The 18,812-nt window shown below is 42.3% G+C and overlaps 5 protein-coding genes across 9 annotated transcripts; 2 read left to right on the top strand and 3 right to left on the bottom strand.

Moving 5' to 3' along the window:
• Positions 1-239: 239 nt before the first annotated feature.
• On the bottom strand, positions 240-3,277 carry LOC108039631. 2 transcript variants are annotated; one of them, XM_017116688.2, is made up of 4 exons: positions 2,891-3,277; positions 2,180-2,823; positions 1,183-2,101; positions 240-951 (listed from the first exon to the last, which is right to left on the bottom strand). In XM_017116688.2, exons 1-4 carry the CDS (start codon positions 3,183-3,185, stop codon positions 350-352), a joined length of 2,460 nt encoding a protein of 819 aa, XP_016972177.1. In that variant the 5' UTR covers positions 3,186-3,277; the 3' UTR covers positions 240-349. The 2 variants fall into 2 exon arrangements, with proteins under 2 accessions (XP_016972177.1, XP_016972178.1); XM_017116689.2 differs by having other exon boundaries at positions 240-942.
• Positions 3,278-3,688: 411 nt separating this feature from the next.
• LOC108039642 (GATA zinc finger domain-containing protein 14) lies at positions 3,689-7,391 on the top strand. The gene is given in 9 exon segments (XM_017116704.1): positions 3,689-3,786; positions 4,530-4,835; positions 4,901-5,025; positions 5,105-5,556; positions 5,620-5,721; positions 5,781-6,001; positions 6,064-6,365; positions 6,427-6,743; positions 7,023-7,391. Coding segments are annotated over 8 exon segments (1,854 nt in total). The 5' UTR covers positions 3,689-3,786; positions 4,530-4,561; the 3' UTR covers positions 7,084-7,391.
• Positions 7,392-9,133: 1,742 nt separating this feature from the next.
• Positions 9,134-9,982, bottom strand: LOC108039643 (RNA polymerase II degradation factor 1). Its single transcript, XM_017116705.2, has one exon. The coding sequence runs from the start codon at positions 9,882-9,884 to the stop codon at positions 9,354-9,356; it is 531 nt and encodes a 176-aa protein (XP_016972194.1). The 5' UTR covers positions 9,885-9,982; the 3' UTR covers positions 9,134-9,353.
• Positions 9,983-11,140: 1,158 nt separating this feature from the next.
• On the top strand, positions 11,141-16,314 carry LOC108039645 (protein 5NUC). Of its 4 annotated transcripts, none has more exons than XM_017116712.2 (7): positions 11,141-11,264; positions 13,813-14,055; positions 14,118-14,268; positions 14,335-14,591; positions 14,651-14,945; positions 15,069-15,366; positions 15,427-16,314. In XM_017116712.2, exons 2-7 carry the CDS (start codon positions 13,823-13,825, stop codon positions 15,987-15,989), a joined length of 1,797 nt encoding a protein of 598 aa, XP_016972201.1. In that variant the 5' UTR covers positions 11,141-11,264; positions 13,813-13,822; the 3' UTR covers positions 15,990-16,314. The 4 variants fall into 4 exon arrangements, with proteins under 4 accessions (XP_016972201.1, XP_016972199.1, XP_016972200.1 ...); XM_017116710.2 differs by lacking the exon at positions 11,141-11,264 and adding an exon at positions 11,977-12,034; XM_017116711.2 differs by lacking the exon at positions 11,141-11,264 and adding an exon at positions 12,991-13,131.
• A 289-nt stretch (positions 16,315-16,603) lies between these two features.
• On the bottom strand, positions 16,604-18,431 carry LOC108039620 (chymotrypsin-like protease CTRL-1). Its single transcript, XM_017116673.2, has 8 exons — positions 18,324-18,431; positions 18,222-18,267; positions 18,015-18,160; positions 17,416-17,961; positions 17,053-17,095; positions 16,861-16,991; positions 16,755-16,804; positions 16,604-16,675 (listed from the first exon to the last, which is right to left on the bottom strand). The coding sequence occupies exons 1-8, from the start codon at positions 18,379-18,381 to the stop codon at positions 16,604-16,606; spliced, it is 1,092 nt and encodes a 363-aa protein (XP_016972162.2). The 5' UTR covers positions 18,382-18,431.
• Between the last annotated feature and the right edge of the window lie 381 nt (positions 18,432-18,812).

Below are 18,812 nucleotides of genomic sequence, written 5' to 3'. Positions count from 1 at the left end.
ATTTCTTTATATAGTTTATATAAAATATTTATATATACTCTACTTGGTCTATTGGCACTGCAAAGGCGGTTGGAATTGTAAATAGTTCAGTCATAATTAGTTTTCTTTTATGGGAAAAATAATACAATTCTATTAAAAGTGCATGCAAAATATTAAAATATAAAATATCACAACTCTAATTTGATTGGAATTGTAAATAGCAGTTTGGCTTTTTTTTTTAAATGCAAGTCTTCTAGGCACTTTGAGTCTGTGGCATCTATTGAACATCAAATACCGGGTTATTATGTCTTTGATCCTTTGTGCATGTATATTAAATGAATACGAATACTGGAGTGGTTCCTTAGCTGCCTCAATTAACAACGCTTCGCACGCAGGCGGGACTGCAAAAGGGCATGTTTTCCTTCACGCAAAAACGTCCTCCTATCAGCGGCTTCGAGCACTGGGCTCCTGCACAGACAAAGCAACTGGCATGCCAGTGGACATCGCCCCAAGCCACACCCTGATCCGCAGGTCCGATTGCTGTTTTGCAGCGTTGACAGCACACTGCAAACAAGCGGTCATAGCACAGTAGGCACAGCGGCATGTTGGACTTCTCATCCGCGATGTACTGCTGTCCGGCCAGCGGCTCATCGCACTGATAGCAGCAGAAGTGCTTGATGTGAAAGGTCGCCTCCTCAGCTGCCGTGTACTCCTTGGTGAATATCAGCTCATCGCAGGCTCGGCACCGCGGGATCTTCAGCTTAATGGCCAAGTCGCGACCGCAGAATACCTGCCCCTGGTGGAAGAAGTACACCAAATCAGCCAAAAGTTCCCGACATGTGATGCACTTGAAGCAGCCTGGATGCCAGGCGATCTCCTTTCCAGCACGATCCGCCTTGACGGCCACTTCGCCATAAACAATGGGTTTAAAGCAGTCGGCGCACATGATGGTTCGCTCAGCATCTGAAAGAACTAAAAGGATTTTAATTATTTGGATCAATTAACGATTTCAAACTATTTCTGTCACTACTGAACAGAAGAGTAATTTTTTCTTATCTCTGTATATGATTGTTTATAAAAGTTAATTTGATATATTAATTCTAATAGGTACCATATTTACGTCAAAAGTAAAGTACAGTTTATTAAGCCTATATATAAGATCCCTTATAAATGTAGTACGAGAATCTATTGTTGAGTACTCACCTTTGCCTGGAGCATTCTCTCCGTAGAGACGCAACTGCTGAAACTGCTCTGGCATGCCGGCGCAACCTGGATACATGTTCATGTCCTCTATACCGGGAATGCTGGCGAATCTGCCCTGCCCTGCGGTTAGATCCTCGTTGCCGTATCCCGGAGTCGGGGGTTTCGAGTGGAAGCCAGAATCGCTACTCTGCGATGTGGGCATCTCGCCAAGACTGGGTTTTGGATATGAAATATCCTTCATTCCATTAGCCATATCAGCGAAGACCTTGTCTATCTCGTCCAGCAACTGATCGTCATCCAGCAGCCAGTCGTGCACTTGTTTAAGTGGCTGCAACAATTGGCATTGTTCATGCGAGATGCCCTTGTCATGGAGCGAACGAAAAAGACGATCATAGTAAGGTGCGTTAGATACAGCGGACTGCAGCATGTCTCTGTCCAGTCCCACGGATTGGAGCTGTGCCTTAGTGGCAGAAGTAAGGCCTTTAAGGTCCGCGAGACTCGCCACAGGAGCCGAAATGTTGGAAATAACCACCGAGGGCGGATTACGACCAGCCCGCGCTTCCTGCAACGCGTGTTTAAGCGGCTCAGCCTGGAGGATCTGCGCAAAGACCGGATCCCGCTCGTAATCCGTATTGGCGGGCAGTCCGCAATCGTAAACAATAGTGGATACGCCGCCAAACTTGACCCGACGCATGGGCGTATCCTGGCGCATCTGTGCTCCGAATCTGATCTGCACCGGGTTCTTTAGCGGCAACGGAGAGTTGAAGGGGGTGCCTGGAGATGATTTCATTGGCGTCATGGGCAGCTGCGGGCAAATGCTGTTGATCTCGGCCCTGAACTGGGGATTGTTCACATACTCCTTACGAAACTCGGAAATGGGACCTAGTTTCGGATCCCTCGAAATGTTCAGCTTATTTTCCTAGAAAAAAAACATATATTTGGATTAAAGTTGATCTTCTCAATTAACAATCAACTCAAAAAATATGATTTTTCCAACCTGTAAAATTCCAAGCACCTTGTCGTAGATAGCGCCATGACTGACAAGGCTCTGCAAGGCTGGCTTGCTGATCCCCAAAAGCTTTTCCCGGGTTTGAGCCCGCAGAGCTCCGTTTTCCTCGAATTGAACTGTGGAGTCGGATAAGGGCTCTGAAAAAGCCACGAGCAGCTTGGGCTGCGCGCTGGGTGGACTGGCCAAAGCCTGCGCTACCTTGGGATTGGCCAAAAGTTCGTTTAGAGTGTCATCGGCCACCGGTGAGAGACCCAAAGATTGCCATGTTTTAGACGCCTCATGGGAAGCTATCGAACCGGGGGCCACATGCTCCACTAGGGCATGATTGAGACGATCACCCAGACGCACGACCACGCCCTGACCGACGCATTGCTCTCGTAACTTCTGGACATACTGCTGCAGTTGGATGGCCTCCGTTTCCGTCAATCCATCGCACAGGGCGGCATCCAGATCGTGCGGAGGCACCTGGAGCTCAAGCTGCAGTTTCCGCTTAAGTGCAGCATCACTTCCAGCCACAGGTATGCGAGCTGTGCCTAATTTCTCCATGTAGTCTGTAACCACATCCGGAGCGGCATTTGGTGGCACCCACTCTAGTTGAACTGGTTGACTGGCCAGGGCTTTGATTTTGATGTCTGCCAAAGAGAAATTCTTATAGTCGCGCCTTCTTCACGCATATTATTATGTTCCAAAGATACTTACATGCTGGCTTGGCCCTGATCTGCCCCAAAATCTCGAACTGCGCCCAACCTGTCGCGTCATCGTCGTCTGGACATACATGCTGATTCTTCGGGCACTTGCAGTTGCGACACACTTTGCGCCAGAAGTGCAAATCCAGGCCAGGACACTTGTCCTTGCACTCCGCGCAGGGAGCTCCAGCTCCGGCTTCATGTCCCAGTTTGGAGCGCTTCAGTTGCTCTCGACGGCTCTCCAGCTTCGACAGCCATTCCGGCGCCTTGGGCGTCTCCACGCAGGAGTTGGGAGTCACGGCGGACATGTTGAAGAATTAGCTTCAGCTAGAACATCTAATAAATCGAATAGATTATAGATCCTTTGTTTTGAGTTTCGCTAGTTCGCGTTCCTAGGAGATAGAGGTGGAGAAACATCGATATTGTTATCGATGTTTTGCAAACATCTGTGATATCGATGTTTGGTAATCGATGTGTTTTCATTCTATTCGGTTGAGTTATTGCGCCCGCTTTTTCAAAAATATCTGAAAAAGAAAAGGTGAAAATTTAGTTTTCCGGCCAATAAAATGCATAATAAGGCAAAAGTAAATATAGTTTTAGTACTAGCAAGTGAAATGTTTACCACAGCTTACGATTTATCCACCGCAGTTGGCGAATTGGAAAAGGAGGAGAGTTCTACTCAGATGGGCGAAGTGAAAATAAATAAGTGAAAAATATATTCAATACCCAGCACTTTCTTTTAAATAAACCCCACTGTGTTACCCGCCAACGAATTGGTATTTTTGCGCAATCAGCTTTTCCGAGCTTTCGTCGCACGGTCACACTGGAAGTATTGTTTTTTTTCGCGAATTGCATTTTTTCGCAACCTTTTAAATTAAAAGCAATAAACGAAAGGGCCAATTAAAAGTGGTAATTAATGGGACCTATTTAGTGCACACTTATCGGGCGTTTTGTGATATAACAACCCAGGGGAAATTCACTTGCAACTAAGAAATAGAAGTAACAAAAAACGCTTGATGCAATTTGCAAATACAGAAAAAAAATAGGTGAAAAACTGCGTCCCACTGAAAAGTGAAAGTGCACTATGGAACGAGGGAGGCGGGCGGGGGCACCAGTTGGACACCCCGAATTCACAATAGAAAATATCGCTGAAAATCCTTATTTTTGTCATTCTAGAATTAGAAAACCATCGTTTTTACCGGTTCTGTTTACCCAAAGCTTTTGTGTGTGAGCTACGGCAACAATTTGATTTTCGCTCAAATTTGCACGGTGGTTGTTTTTGCCCAATGACAGTGACTGTGTGTGTGTGGTGTGACAGTGTGTTGGTAAAAGCGTTGCCCGCCGTCTAATTGATTTTGATAAATAATTGCATTTAAATATTAGTATAACGGCCTATAGTGCATACTGGTTTATAAAATATGAGGAATTGGTACGGCTCAATTAAAAAAGGGTCCCAATCTTACCATCCCACCTATGTACATATTGTTACAAACCATTTTATGCCGTTTACTATACTTAATGTAGAGATAATGAATTTTTATCTCCAGGCTTCTAAGCTTATCTCTGTTCTGAGCCAAACTTCTTGTCAACTAAATTATTTAAAATATTTCGAGAATGCCAACTATCCTAATTAGTACATATGTCATTTTCAGATTGCAGCTCCGGGAATACGGGCAACAAAATCATGACCGAGAAGTACGACGGCAACGGTGACTTTTCCGCTTTTAACGATGATGACGAGTTCGGCGGAAAGCCTCGCAAATCAGGTGGTTCTATCGGAGCACCCGGAGGCGCCCACAACGGCGACAGTTCAGCCCACGATCACGGTCACCATGGTGGAGATCCCGGCGGCAGTGTCCAGATAAACGAGAAGGCCAATGAGTACATACGCGACTGCATGGCAGAGCGGAATCGCATGGACAGGAAGTTTCCCATTGCCGAGAAGCTGCTGGAGGGCGGTAAGTGAAGACAAAATAATTTTCATGCTTTCCTGCATCTATTATGGCTTATTTTGCAATTTCAGAGATTGAAAAAGTCCAGACCACTGGAAGGATTCCTTCCCGAGAGCAAAAATACGCGGATATCTATAGAGAGAAGCCTCTGCGCATCTCGCAGCGTGTTTTAGTTCCCATTAGAGAACATCCTAAGGTGAATTTTAGACAAATATATTTAGTTATTACGTTTCCTAATATGCTAGATTTACTAATTTAAAAACCCATTTGTCCAGTTTAACTTTGTGGGCAAACTGCTGGGTCCCAAGGGCAACTCACTTCGCAGGCTGCAGGAAGAGACGCTTTGCAAGATGACCGTGTTGGGCCGGAACTCAATGCGCGATCGCGTCAAGGAGGAGGAACTGCGCAGCTCCAAGGACCCCAAGTACGCTCACCTTAACAGCGATCTGCACGTAGAGATATCAACAATAGCGCCGCCCGCCGAAGCCTATGCCCGAATTGCCTACGCCATGGCCGAACTGAGGAAGTATCTGATCCCGGACAGCAACGACATCATTCGGCAGGAGCAGCTTCGCGAGTTGATGGACAGTACTAGCCTAAATGACAACGACAATGCCAAGAGTGGCTACAAAAAGGCGTCCCACATGCAGGGAGGCAACAATGCCATGGGAGGTGGCTCTATTAACACCGTTGGAGGGGCTAAAAACACACCGCATCACAATTATAGGTGAGAGATTGTATATCTTCAGATTTTCTTATATGAATGCTTCAAGTAATTTATTTATTTCAGAAGCTCACAGCAGTCTTCGTTCAGCAAAAATGTGCTTGCACCCAAGCAGAAAGTGATGTCCATATTGGAAAAAGCCAGGACTGCCATGGATGAAACGTACGGGTAAGTGTTTGAAAAAGATTATAAGGTCTGTTTTGTTAAAAATTAATTATATTTTGCAGTCGCGGCTATGACGACGGCATTGGCTATGATCCGCATCAGTCGTACGATAGCTACTCCTATGGCAGTCATGGCCACGGACCCCACGGACCGCCGGCTAACATACTGGGCGGAGTCGGTGGCATCAGCGGTGGCGGAGGACGTGGTGGACATTACGAAAGCTCTGATTACGAGCCGGATTATGGAAGACGAGAGTACTACCAGCATTCACCGGGCTATTCGGGTGAGTCAAGGAAATATTTATAATTATATGCTGTGGAATGACTATTCGATATTTTTTTCCAGCTGGTGGCGGTGGAGGCGGAGCAGGTCTAGGCACCGGTGGCGGTTCTCAGTCGAATGCAATCGGTGGCTCCGGTCTCAGTTCGAATCACAATCGTAGCCATGTTAACAGGTGAAATTTGCTGGATTCCAGCAGTGCCAGCGGAGGTCGAACCACCAATCCAGCGGCAACCACCCAAAATCTGACCATGAAATCCCAACCCAATAGCAGCAACAACTTTTTGCCCAATCATGGAGCAAGTGAGTGCCACAGCGGCAAGAACATAAATCCCAACTACTACTACAATTCCAACGGCAGTTCCAAGGTGAGTGGAAATGGCTGATAAACAGGCTGATCCATAAACATAACTCTGACTATCTGACCAGCTAAATCAGCAACAACTTCAGCAATCGCAACAAAATCTCCCACCGCAGCTATCAGCCCACAACAGCAACCACAGCAATAACAACCGCAGCAGCAGTAACAATAACACCAGCAACAACAATAATTGCAATAGCAACTTTCACCCAATGGGTGACAAAAACTCCAACGACGTTTCATTTCTATCCTCCTATCGACTTGGCGCTATAGATGGCCAAAAGAGTGCCAACAGCAACAATATCAACAATCACACATTAGGCAGTAAAAACCACAACAACACCACCACCACAACCGCTTCAGTGCCCAATATGCTATTAGTAAGGTATTGAAATGCGATATTAACGAAAGTGAAATGTGAACTCCTTCGTCCTTGCACACAACCTACACCAAACCGATATCTCTTTGGTCAATGCAAATGAATACACGGTCTTATTGTGATGCCGCTTGCTTGCTTTTAAATCACTAGTATACCCCTCCGCTTATCATCCAAAACTTCCGTATTGATTTGCATTGATCCAGAAACCCCAAAACCCTCTCGATCACACACTGCAAACCAACGACAAAAACATCTCTCTAAATCCAAATTAACATTTTCTTACAGACCTGCTAATCCTTCGCTACATATTGGCACATTTCCGTTCTTGCCCGTGCAGTTTTTCTGAACCCAACAGATACAACAACTACAAGCAGAACAACCAAATCGAAAACCACATCAACATCACAGAAACTTTGTACACTAGAGTTCATAAGATTAGAGGAAGGCGTAGGGGAAGTATTTACAAAATGGACAAAATGAACTTTACGATATATACCACATACAAAACATATACATAACAGATATATTTATACATATATTTTTGCGTGCAAGGATTGACGTTTAACGAAGACGAGGCTGGATCAACAAATCGAATCCGTACTTTCACGTTGGCTATTAAACACACACGAAACTGTGTCCGGTTTTTTATCTCTATTTACAAACCATCTTTAAGATATTCAAAGAGCCTGAACGATTAGTGGGAGCTGCAATCGGTCAAGAGGAATCGGAATCAGTAGTTAACCACACGGCTCAGCTCAAAGTTGAGCTGGGATTGTCTGGCATATAGTTACAGAGCGAATCCAACTGATACAGCAAGACAAAGCTATGTATAGGGACAGCAGTCGGTCGAGACAAAATCTATGAGATTAATTAACTTAATAGAATATAATAATTAATACAGAGGGCACATTTAAACCATAATTTTATTTATATATGCATATATTTAACAAAACTAACGATACAGATAAAGAATATATATATATATATACACTTAAAAATTCTAATATTTACATAATTAACAGAGATCGACTAACCGCATGTTGACACGAAAAGTAACTTTAAAATACCTTAATGAAAATTATCTAATACTCGAGCATTCAGAATAAATATATCGACACTAAAGATCTACAAATAACTAAGGAAATACAAAAATATATACAAGTTTATTGTGAATCAATATCCGTAAGTGGATAATGCTGCAAATGATTACTTTATTAAAACACCAGATACGAAAACAATAACAGAGTAAAAAGAATACTTAAATGCGAATGTAAGAATAACAAATACTCGATTTACTTATACACAAATGCAAAGTTATAACTAAAGCGACAACGTAACTCAACTAAATTAAACATAATAACAATGTAATTCAATGTACTTAACCCATTTAACCCATGACGCCGGACAAAGCACTAATCGTGGGATTCGTTTACCTTACTCACTTTTCGTTTCCCCAATTGTTGAACAATTATCCGGCTGCTTTGTCCAGCTGTCTCCATTAATTATATACTGAACTAACAAAAGTAAACTAAATATAACTCTGTAATCGACCATTCGATCAGTTGCCAAGCTCAAGATTTCGTTTTCTGTTTAATTGCCCAAAATTAGTTTCTAAATGAAAGAGAATTCTCTGTAGAGCTTAAGTAGAACCAAGAAAGTGTGCCAAATGTTTGAAGGAAGGTGATCCGAGCGAACGGGGATACCTTCCAAGGTCTGAAATTACCAATTGAAATGCCAATTTATAGATATTATAATTTTTTATATATAACCTTTATTTCATAATTCGAGCGCATCTATTTGACTTTACTTACGCAATGAAATAAACATCTACTCGAATAAGAATAAACGATATCTTGTCCAAAAACCTTAAGAAACATTTACTTACAACCATGTGAAACGTTAAATTGTTGAAAACAATTAAAATCTAGTTTTAAAGGAATATCAGTAATACAGATAATACAAAGGAATTACAACCATTTATTACAAATAATTATTGTTGTTACAAATTATACAGATAATAATTATGAAATTATAACAAATGCTACTTTAGGGCGGTTCCAAGCCCCAAATAATTTATGAAAACAAGTTAATAAAATAACCGAACAACAAAAACACCCCCGCCCTAACAACAATAAGAATATATACACTTATATTATATACCTACAAAATGAATTAAAAGAAATAATATATTGCGATTGAGTTATTCTCATTAATTATTATATGTAAAATCAAATAACACAAGTAATAAATAAATGAATAAATAAATATATTTAAAATGTATCGAAAATCGAAAAGAAGAGTGTGTTTTCATTGCTGACTGGAAACAAATGTAAAGAGGGTTATATGCCGTTCTGAAGTTGAAAACCATCCAAATACAAACACTTTTTGCTTTTTATTCTATTTGTTAACTTATTTATTTCGATGTTTCTTATGGGTTTTATATTGCTTTACAATAATTGACTAGAGTAAACAGCTTAGATTACCAGATTCCCGGATTGCACCATTTCCACCCCAGTAAAAGTGCCCAACCCTTGGATTCTCTCTCTCGTTTTACTTGCAATGAGATCGCAGCAAAGTGACTAGAATGCGGAGGAGCTCCTGCCCTCCAGATCGCTGTTAGGCGTGCAGCAGTCCATCGCTTTGGCCGACTAACTTCCCGAGGAGGGTCTGGTAGAGTGGCGACTCCGTGGGTATTCCCTCGCTCTGGAGGAAGAGCAGCGTTTCCCGGGCGCACATGGCGAAGCCCAGTGCTTCCGCCTGACTTCTTTGGGCTGGGGTGGGTGGTGCGAACTGGGCGGCTACCTCTGCATCCTCCGCACTCTCTTCGGCGTCCTCATCCTCAGCTCCTGCTGCCCCATATCCATCCCGGTCATCCAGATCCTGCTCAAAGGCATCCAGTTCGGCCTGTAGCTCCATGATCTTTTGCAGGGCTTCTAGAAGGATTTGGTTTGGGGCTTCTGCCGGGGATGGGTAATCCTGAGCAGGCTCTTCGGCGGGTGGAGTAAGAGGACGATGGCGTTTCTCCGGACCGGCTTCATCCGGCCGTTGCTGCTCCTGCGGCTGAACATGTTGCTCCTGTGCCTGCTGCTGCTGCTGCTGCTCCTCCTGGCTGGCTCGCTTGCGCTTCATGATCAGTTTTCCCGACATGGTTAGGGGATATGTGTATGTTCCGACTGCAAATCGACTCTGCGCGACACAACCTTCGTTCACCTGGCGATCGCCACGACTGAGCTGCGAGCAACTGCACCCCGGCGACCAACTGCTAACTCCAACCCCAAATTGCGGCAGGAACCAGAGATAGTGGCATTAGGGGATGTGCCGCGCCAAGGAAATTAAAAACAACAATCCGAAAGCAAGGAAAAAATTGTTGCAGCTGTTTGAGTTGCGGCAGCTGAAGCGGGAGGGCAACAGGATACAGGCTACAGGCTAAAAGGCAGCAGCGGCAGCAGCAGGATATTGCAACCCTCAGCTGGCTCGCTCTCCGGCTGCAGCAGCCGCGCTCCGAATATCCTCCCTTCCCCTTCCCCTTCCCCTGTCCCGCACTCCACACCCCGTCCCCCTGGATCATCGATTGCGCCCCTGCTCGTCCTTTCCGCCCTCCCCGTTGTTGTTGTCCCGTGGCTGTTTCCTTTCGGTGCAGCATATTCGAAAGGTAAGTACCCTCTTTATGTATGTATATATCATTATATAAAATAGTGTTATTTTTAACAGTTAATTGGTTAAAGAAACCAAATAATCATAAACGTAATGATCCACTGTCACTTTAAGAATTTCATTATTACAAATACGGTTAAAAGATTAAAATACATATTTAGAATTTAGAAATTTAATTACATTTCATGTTATTTTACTTTGAAACTCGATTGCTATCACAAAAAATACAATGTTGTACAATATAATTTTAATGATGTACAAATATCTGGCTTCTAAAGCAAGTTAATTTAAAATGTGCTAATTAATTCGATCTGGTTTTAGCGAACAATGACCGATATAATTGCTAAAATTGCTGTTCTTGGTAAAATGAATGCTGATGACGCAATTAAAAATAGAGTGACAACGTTTATACAGTCAAGTTATTTATTTTTTAAATGTTCTTGTTGTTATTAGTAAAAGATTAATACAAAAAGAATTATTTAACATGTGAATTCGTTCTTTCTTAGAATTGTGATAATAAAAACATCTCCCTCAAAAATCAATTATTACATAGGAAACCCCATTTTCAGAAAGTGTGCAGGGAATTACCCAGTCTGCTATGACCATCCTGATAAACATTTGCAGCTGGCACGCTTCACATTCATCTCTTCGATCGGCGCTTCCCCTACGAGTTAGTTTGACCTGCCCTTGCAATGATAAGTGCACACCTATAGGCACTGCGAGAAAAATTGGGAAATTGTATACTTGTTGTCATGGAAATTTGTATGGTACAATCGGCTGAATAGTAACTTGGAATGAAATCAAGATTACTTCTGTTGGCATGGAGAACGGGAAAGCTTATCGACGTAATTACAGGTTATAAACCAAGCAAACGTGAGTGAAACAAATGCTAATCAATAATACGAATTTAAGACTAGCCAAAAATGAATGGGCTATCCATATATTAGGTTACCTAGCGAACAACATTTAAAAAAAGGGATAAGTTCAACATTTGCCATAACTAAAATGACGTAATAACAAATTGACAGTTCCTTGTCTCAACTTATTGATAGCAATCAATTTTTATTTATTGTCAAGGAAATTGGGCATTATTGATTGGGATTGATTTGGGGCTCCTAATTTGACACTATCTTAGCGTATTGCTGTTAATGAATTTTGGAAGGCATTTTAGTAATCACGCCTCTGATGTCTGTGAACTTTTTATATGGCTGATTGGATATTTACATTTAGCACGCACTAAAAATATGTGTATATTATTTACATGATAAGCAATGTGCTAAGGAGCATATCATATATTATTTTTATCTGGTCATTATCGCACACTTGACATTGTGTAATATTGTGAGTTGTTTTTTGCCCTCAGTTCAGCGTAACTCAGTCGAGCATCCAATATTTATTTTCGAGCCAACTCAATTGCTGTTGTATCTTGTATCTTTGGGATATATTTAGGCGACAACGCGAGCAGGAAAGTTTTACTTTTCGTTCGAAGTATTTGCCCGACCATAGGCAGTAAATAATCATCCGCAGCCGCAGCTGTTCTGTGTATGTAGCGCCCATTATATATGATTGAACAGTTTGAAAAACACGCGACAAGTGGCAGCAGATATTTTCATTTGCCTATAAATTCGTATGGAACTGAGAACGTAATTTACCCGAATTAAATTGTACCCCACTCAATCTTTGGAATATTATCTGTTCCTTCTTTTTCGGCGTCTATAAATCATACATCAGTGAAACAAGCAGGCCTCATTGTTATTATTGTTGACTAAAGTTCGCAGAAGACACTTGTTTAGAGTTTTCAAGAAATTAATAACAAAGATCGGTTTACTCGGCTCTGGCAGCAACTGTGCGGCAATAAACTGTTTACAGTACACGCTCTAAATGGTGAACATCCTTTCGGGAAAGTGAAAAGAGAATTGTTGTCAGAGAACTAAAAAAGGGGTTAAGCCTGGCCTATAGAATTTGTGTCCTTCATCCTTCTTGTAATTTATGAGATGTTGGCTTATACCATTAGAATGATATTTTAAATATAACCCCAAAATAATAGTACAACAAGAGTGTAGCAATTTTCTATTTCAGTCCAAGATCATTTTTTATCAATTGTCTTCACACTTACCAAACTATACTTTACTATACTATACCAAACATACCGTAAAGTAAGTGTTAAGTGATATTTTGGTAGAAGGCATTATTTTGCGGTTTTACCAGGCATTTTATAGCTGCTTAATCGGAAGACAATAAATCATATCGCAAGAAACTAAAACAACAATCTATAAAATATAAAACCGTGGTTTAAACAAGTTCACTGTGCAGAATGTTCTCCGTACATATATCATTGTATATTTTTGGCAAATATTAATTTTCAGCTTGGGATTGTCCCATTATGTTTGGGCAACTGCTTGGCTAAGTACCTGCCCCTGTCTGGGTGACGATAAGTCAGGTAGATATGGCCAATTCAGCATTATCTGATCTACAACCGGCGATAATCGTGCGATAAGTCTGCCTCTGATGGCTCCCAAAAAGGCGAATATATATATATGTATAATTGGGATTGCCAAAAGAGCATCAGTCATCGCGCAATACGAGGCCTTATCGTACCTGTAATCAGTCCGCTCCGCGAGTCAGTTAATTTCGGTTTACTGTTTTAGGTATTCGGTTTTGCGATTTCGGCTATAACGGTTCTCTGACTCTCAGCCAATTTGGTGGGTCAGTTTGCCCGCGGACCGTGCGACGAGTGCATGTAAGTAGCGATCGATCGGCAATTCGTTGTTTAGATATCCAGTGCCTGACGTTCAGTGTTCATCGTCGTTCAAAGTAGAAGAGTTTTTGTGTTTCGGTCAGGGCTTTCAAGCCGAGAAAGCTTTTCGGCCAATGCCATGAGCAGCTTGAACTCTGAGCTTGTTTCCGAGTTGAAATTCAGAAACCAGTTAACTGAGTGGAGCGTGGAGTGGTCTGCGATGCCAAAAGCCGGGGCAAAAATATTTGACGAGTTGAATGGGTTGGGGATTTGTGTATTTGCGCACACGCTGAGTGATAAGCGGCGATTAGATTTAAGGCACTCAATAAACTAACAAATGACTGCAATTCGGAATTGCGATTTCTGCCAATCGTGATTATCAAATATGTGACTTTCGGTGGTGGATGATAAGGGGCTGAAAGGACCTTCAACAGCTACAGCTCAAAAACTGATTTATAACGATTGAAATAATTTATTATTACTCTAAAAACAAAAATAATCGACATTATTTTATATTAAATTTAAAATAACTAATATAATTGCTTGTACGCTTGCGGGTGTTTAATAAGTATAAAGTGATGAAGCAAAAAAATAGATTTTAGTCTTGCTTTTGCCATGATGAACCACCCACTCCTCATCGTTTTGCGTGTGATAGCTTATCAGTGATAAAACTTATTATTCCAGCCCCAAAACAATGTCCGTCCGGAGTCTCTTTATCGGATCATGCTGCCTTCTGGCACTACTTATCCATCCAGTCCAGCCGAATCCCGTTGTTCCCCTGGTGGACGTGGCCACCGAGTTCATCATCCTGCACAACAATGACATGCATGCCCGATTCGAGCAGACGAGTGTGACTAGTGGCACCTGCTCCAAGGAGGATGCCAACACGAACAAGTGCTACGGAGGATTCGCCAGGGTGGCCTTTGAGTAAGTGGGGCAAGAGCCACGCAAAAGAACTCTAATCTAATCAACTTCTCCATTCAAATTAGAGTTCGCAAGTTCCGCAAGGAGGCGCAGGAAGGTGGAACTCCAGTGTTCTACCTCAATGCAGGTGATACCTACACCGGAACAGCTTGGTTCACCGTCTACAAGGACAAGATCGCCAGTGCCTTCCTCAACAAGCTGTCCCCCGATGCGATTGTAAGTAACTGGGCTACAAACCTCCCAAATCATAGCATATACCATTATAAGCCACATCTTTTTTAGTCGCTGGGCAACCACGAGTTCGATCAGAACGTTGAAGGCTTGGTGCCCTTCCTCAATGCCGTGGAATTCCCCGTCCTGGCCTGTAATCTGAACCTGACTGAAGTGCCCGAGATGGCGTCCGCCAAACAGCTGGCCAACTCCACGATACTGGAAGCAAATGGGGTGAAGATCGGCGTGATTGGGTACCTAACTCCTGACACCAAGGTTCTTGCCTTCCGGAACAATGTGGAATACGAGGAGGAGATCGTTTCCATCAAGTGGGTATTCATCTTGTATACACCTTGTGAGTCCTACTTATATTTATTACTTTCCCCAGTGCGGAAGCTGAGAGACTAAAAGCCCAGGGCATCAATATCATCGTCGCCCTGGGTCACTCTGGATACCTAAAGGATCAGGAGATAGCCAAGAACTGTCCGGAGGTGGACATCGTCATTGGTGGCCACTCCCACACCTTCCTGGACGCCAGTCAACCGGTGGCCGACATCACCGACTCGGATCCAGAGGCGGTTCGAGGTCCTTATCCCACCACAGTGGTGCAGCCGAGCGGCAAGAAAGTGCCAGTGGTGCAGGCATATGCTTACACAAAGTATCTGGGAAAGATCCATGTTCAGGTAACTATACATCATATCAACAACTATTCTTACACTATTTTGAGCGCCATTGTTGAGGGATATTCATTTGTTTAAGAAAGCTCAAGAACACCTCATTAATCTCGGCCATTCATATATTTCCAGTTCGATGCCGCGGGCAATCTGATTGAGTTTGACGGAGCTCCCATCCTGCTGAATGCCTCGGTGACTCAAGAGCAGGATCTCCTGGACTTGCTGGATGAGTACCGCCCCAAATTGGAGGAGCTGGAGAACACGATCCTGGGCTACACCAAGGTCTACCTCGAGGGCGGCAATATCTGTCGGATGAGGGAGTGCAACCTGGGCAACTTGGTGACCGATGCCATGATCTATTCCCGCGTGTTGGAGGACAAGGGTGGGGAGTTCTGGACGGATGCATCTATCGCCTTTATGCAGGGAGGAGGTGGGTTTCGCCCGGATTAGACAGAGCAACCGAACGTTCTGACCTTGTATTCACTCTCAGGAATCCGCGGCTCTGTCGATAAGCAGGCGGATGGAGTCATCAATGGAGCCACCCTCCTGGCCGTTCTTCCCTTTGAGAACAATCTCTATGTGACCAGGATCACGGGCAAGACCCTTCTGGCTGCCCTGGAACACTCGGCGGATGTGAGGCTGCAGGACTCGAATGGGGGATTCCTGCAGATGTCCGGACTGCGTGTGGAGTACAACTACAACAACGCGCAGGGCAAGCGGGTGGTTTCCGCCCAAGCCCTGTGCTCGAACTGCTCCGTTCCCACGTACAAGGCCATTGATGAGGCGGTCCTGTACCAGGTGATCGTGCCGCAGTTCCTGCTCGAGGGTGGCGATGGATACGACCTGACTGAGGAGTCGGATCCGTACAGTGAGCGCATGGTGCGGAACGACCTGAACGCCACCATGGAGTACCTGAAGCAGCGCCACTTTGTCTACCCGGAGATCGAGGAGCGGATTGTGATCCACGAGAAGACCGACATCGGATCGGCGTCCGGATTCGTGGCTTCCTTATCACTGCTGCTCCTCTCTGCCCTACTAACAAGATTCTTTTAGATTTGGTGTCGACAGAGGCAATTGTATTACATAAATTTATATTCTTCTATTTCTTATTTTTACCTCCGGGAAGTCCAGTTGCCCTTCAGTTTGAACCGAACTTCTGCACATTTGATTGTCTTAAATAATTAGCAAATAAATGTTGTGCAACGAGTAGTTTCAGTGTTTTTATATGTATAAATATATGTTAAGAAACAGCAAGTAATAATATTATTTCCTTCTATCCCCGATTGTTCTTATTGCAGCGATTTACTACCTTACTACCTGCAACAGAAAACTTTAAAATATTCAAAAAATAAAGGCATTCAAAAATGCTCTTCAAAAATGTAATGTATTTATCAATTTTTTGGGAATCATTTACATGTCTTGGGCAAAAAGGCACATAAAAAATACAAAAGTGGTTGAGGTTTATTATTAATAATAATAATAGTTAATGACATTAGTAATCCATTCTATCTGATTCCTAATATTTTTAAAAACATGACCCTCACCGGTATATTTTGCAAAACTGACAATTCCAAACAAAACTAAATGTTCTTGGCCCAAATGTGTAATTTTCGCAAACACTAGGTCGCCGGGCTTTCCGGAGTAGTGGGTCGTTGCGTTGGGATCCTTCACGCAAAGTTCATTTGTGTAAATCGTTCTATAGAGATCGTTTGCACACTTTCTGAGTTCAAGGATTTCAACTGCGAATATAAAGCAAGAATAAACTTCATTGCGATCATTCCTTTGTCCAAAAATAGTTAAAGGTGGATTAAGGTAAACATTGTGCTGGTAGTAGTTGTGTCCCAACATGCAGAACGGTTTCAGTCCATCTGCAGAGAAAGGTATTCGGTTTTCAAAATGACATACCTGAGTTAAATAAATTTACCTGTCAGCGTCACCGGTTTATTCAGTCTCAGCACTGCGATGTCGTTCTTGGTGGAGTCTTTTGAGTGCCTCATAACCGAGTGGACTCCGTATTCTCCGAAAGACTTATAATATCCGATCACACGCACTCGTCTGAGGAATTTTAAAAAACTTATTATTTTTGTTAAGATGTAAATAGTTTGCGATTACTTACAAAGGGTGTGATTGCAAGTCGTTCGAATTTGCCAAGACAAACTCTAAAAAAAGAAAATACATTTTACTAAACTGATTAAGAAACCTATTTTTTTTTAAACTTTAGATTAAGCTGTAGTACAGCTTATATTTTTCTTTACTAGTTTGATCTGTTAAAAAATACAATACTTAATATCATTTTGAAAATAAATAAGATCATCTGATACTCTTTTAAACATTTCGAAATAAAAATTATCATTTTGTTTTTATAATGTAATTTTGAACTTTAAAAAGATTAAATCAATGCTCTCAAAGAACACAAATTGATATTTGAATATATGAATTTGATATTAAGGTGGTTATTTTGTAGTCTATAGATACGTACGTTCTGTGATAAAGGCGCCGTTGGCCCTGAAATCAATCCCAAAAATCAAGGCTCTCATGTTTGATAACATGGTGTCGCCACCGCAGTCTCTATGCAACCAAATGGATGGCTGCACTTCAGGCTGTGAAAAGATGGGAATTCTGCCACTCAAAGCAACCTCATTTAACCTTATGCTTTCGGCAATCCAGTCGACAAACTTGGTTACATCGGTATACAGTGCTAAACCAGTGCATTGACTTAAGCCGTAGCTCACGATCCCGATCTGAGTTTCCAGTTTATCAACCGAAACGATGAGAGGCCCGCCAGAATCGCCAGTACAGGAGTCTCCGAATCCCTGCCCTTCAGCACAGATCTGCGTCAAATAGATATCCACATTTACCAAGTTTTGGCAATGTGATAAATCTTTTCGGCTAAGCATAACTGATTGAAGTATTTCGCTATCATTGGCATGCCTTGTTTTTCCCCAGCCAAGAGCTTTGAAAGTCGGCTGCTCGGCTCGCCACATACTGTTCTTGTCCACATAAATGCATACTGGTTGAATAAGATCTGCGGGGAAATGCCTTAAAAACATCTTTTGGGAGACTACAGTTATCACTCACTTCCAATCACCACGTCGTGCGACAGCTTCAGCAAGCCAATATCATTGCTTAAATCGTTACGATTAAAATGCTGGTGCTTTATTGTTTGGATGACTGGTATCTCTAGTTCCGGATTGCTTTTATTGTGTGCTCCCAACATCACGGATCTTTAATAAAAACTCACAAATTAAAATTGAAGTTAGTATGCTACATAAGTTTAATACTTACAGGTCGGTTGAACTTTCCATGCAATGGGCAGCTGATAAAACAAATCCTAAAAAAAACGGTGTATTTTATTAACCAAGAATTTTCTATTGTTGTGGGACGAACGTTTGGTAATCAAGGTCCCGCCACAAATAAATTCGCCACTCCTTTTTATGGCTGCCATATATTTAGAAGATTTTTGTCCTGCGTCGGTGCCATCGATTATTTTGGGTGAAAATGAATATCTACAGTTCGGATCTAAAAACTGGGAATTACCCGGGATGGAAATACACAAAGCGCACAAAGAAACCCACGCGAAAGACAACATTTCAGCGAGACGAACGAATCACAAATGATATTTTTTTGCAGGGCAAGCTCCTTATCATTCTCAATGCAATTGTTTTTGATTTTTTTGGCGAGCAATAACAATGTCTGACCTTTTATTTCTATGAAATTTTAATTTATGAGTTCTTAAATGAATCATTAAGTTTAGCTATTTAAGATGAACTTCTGCTCATTATTCATTTTTTTTTCATGAAAATTGACGACAAATTTTCCCAAAAATACAAAACAAGATCGGAACACAGATTTTTTAAAAATTAAACCAGAATGATT

Source organism: Drosophila rhopaloa, unplaced genomic scaffold (assembly GCF_018152115.1).
Source record: "Drosophila rhopaloa isolate 14029-0021.01 unplaced genomic scaffold, ASM1815211v1 contig_115, whole genome shotgun sequence".
Taxonomy (NCBI): domain Eukaryota; kingdom Metazoa; phylum Arthropoda; class Insecta; order Diptera; family Drosophilidae; genus Drosophila; species Drosophila rhopaloa.
Note: the sequence above shows the minus strand (reverse complement) of the source record. Positions and strands in the feature narration are given on the sequence as shown.

What these genes read in the sequence shown, in the direction of transcription:
- LOC108039631 (XM_017116688.2), bottom strand. Translation starts at nt 3,185, where the DNA reads ATGTCCGCCGTGACTCCCAACTCCTGCGTGGAGACGCCCAAGGCGCCG. An exon ending in GATCAGGGCCAAGCCAGCAT is followed by an intron (nt 2,824 to 2,890) that starts GTAAGTATCTTT and finishes TCTCTTTGGCAG; the next exon opens with ACATCAAAATCAAAGCCCTG. An exon ending in AGAGAATGCTCCAGGCAAAG is followed by an intron (nt 952 to 1,182) that starts GTGAGTACTCAA and finishes AAATCCTTTTAG; the next exon opens with TTCTTTCAGATGCTGAGCGA.
- LOC108039643 (XM_017116705.2), bottom strand. Translation starts at nt 9,884, where the DNA reads ATGTCGGGAAAACTGATCATGAAGCGCAAGCGAGCCAGCCAGGAGGAG.
- LOC108039645 (XM_017116710.2), top strand. An exon ending in AGCTGTCCCCCGATGCGATT is followed by an intron (nt 14,269 to 14,334) that starts GTAAGTAACTGG and finishes CATCTTTTTTAG; the next exon opens with TCGCTGGGCAACCACGAGTT. An exon ending in TGGGAAAGATCCATGTTCAG is followed by an intron (nt 14,946 to 15,068) that starts GTAACTATACAT and finishes ATATATTTCCAG; the next exon opens with TTCGATGCCGCGGGCAATCT.
- LOC108039620 (XM_017116673.2), bottom strand. Translation starts at nt 18,381, where the DNA reads ATGGCAGCCATAAAAAGGAGTGGCGAATTTATTTGTGGCGGGACCTTG. An exon ending in ATGGAAAGTTCAACCGACCT is followed by an intron (nt 18,161 to 18,221) that starts GTAAGTATTAAA and finishes TTTTTATTAAAG; the next exon opens with ATCCGTGATGTTGGGAGCAC. An exon ending in GACTTGCAATCACACCCTTT is followed by an intron (nt 16,992 to 17,052) that starts GTAAGTAATCGC and finishes AAAATTCCTCAG; the next exon opens with ACGAGTGCGTGTGATCGGAT.